General features: G+C 64.1%; 1 protein-coding gene across 3 annotated transcripts in view; it reads right to left on the bottom strand.

Moving 5' to 3' along the window:
* The window catches only part of ZADH2 (zinc binding alcohol dehydrogenase domain containing 2), a 26,031-nt gene extending 25,428 nt beyond the window's left edge, over window positions 1-603 (bottom strand). For 2 of the 3 annotated variants that reach the window (XR_001411556.1, XR_001411558.1), the window contains exon 1: window positions 32-168. Coding sequence is in view for 1 of the 3 variants with exons in the window: in XM_014938622.1 (XP_014794108.1) it covers window positions 32-342 (311 nt within the window). In the remaining 2 variants the exon portion in view is untranslated. Of the gene's footprint in view, window positions 1-31 lie in introns of all 3 variants that reach the window. The other variant, XM_014938622.1, reaches the window with a different exon arrangement.
* Between the last annotated feature and the right edge of the window lie 218 nt (window positions 604-821).

Here is an 821-nt window from a genome sequence, read left to right as displayed (position 1 = left end):
GGGGGGGGGGGGGGGGGGGGGGGGCGCTCACCTGTTCCTGACAAGGAGGTCTCCGTCTCCCGGCAGCGGCACGGGGGAGTCCTGCCGCAGGGTGACCGCTTCCCTGAAGTTTTGGCTCAGCTTGGTCACCACCAGCTTCTTCATGGAGCTGGGGATGGAGGAGCCCTGGAAATCCAGAAAGTGACGGGAGTAGGACATGTCCAGGATGGGCCGCGGCCGGCTGCCACCGAAGTAGGACCAGGCGGGACCCGCCGCGGCGCGGGAGGGCTGCCGCCGCCGCCACCACCAGCACCGCGGTGCCCGGCAGCCCAGCGAAGCCACTGTTTTTGCGCTAAAACTCATGCCCTGCCTCGCCTCTCCTCTCCCCCCGCCCCCGCCCGGGAGAGCTCCAGCTGGGGATTCCTCCGGGCGGCTGGCAGGACCCGGCGGGAGGAACTCTCCGCAGGCAGCTGTTTGTGTATGTAAATACAGCTGCCTCCGACCCCCCCCCGGCACCCGGCCAGCCCCTCCGCCGCACGGAAACGCCGCCGGAGGAGCAGCGGCAAAGATGGTTCCCCGGCAGCCGGTCGTCTTCTGCCTTACTGGGGAGCGACGCCGGCCCTCTCCGGCGGCCGCCCGCCCCAGAGAAGCGATGGCCTTCATCACCTCTAACCAGCAAGGGCTTTCTTCAAGCATTCACCAGGGAAGTGGATCCTCTCTGTAAAACCTAGTAGAGAGGGTGTACACAGCAAAAACTCTCCAGCGTGGCAAATGCTTTGTTTTATTACTTCAGTTTTATTTCTGGAGTCATTACTAAGATGACATCTCATCTTTGTAACCTG

This window comes from Calidris pugnax, unplaced genomic scaffold (assembly GCF_001431845.1).
Source record: "Calidris pugnax isolate Ruff unplaced genomic scaffold, ASM143184v1 scaffold13, whole genome shotgun sequence".
In the NCBI taxonomy this organism is placed as follows: domain Eukaryota; kingdom Metazoa; phylum Chordata; class Aves; order Charadriiformes; family Scolopacidae; genus Calidris; species Calidris pugnax.
The sequence above is the reverse complement of the archived record's forward strand: the minus strand, read 5'-3'. Positions and strand labels throughout refer to the sequence as shown.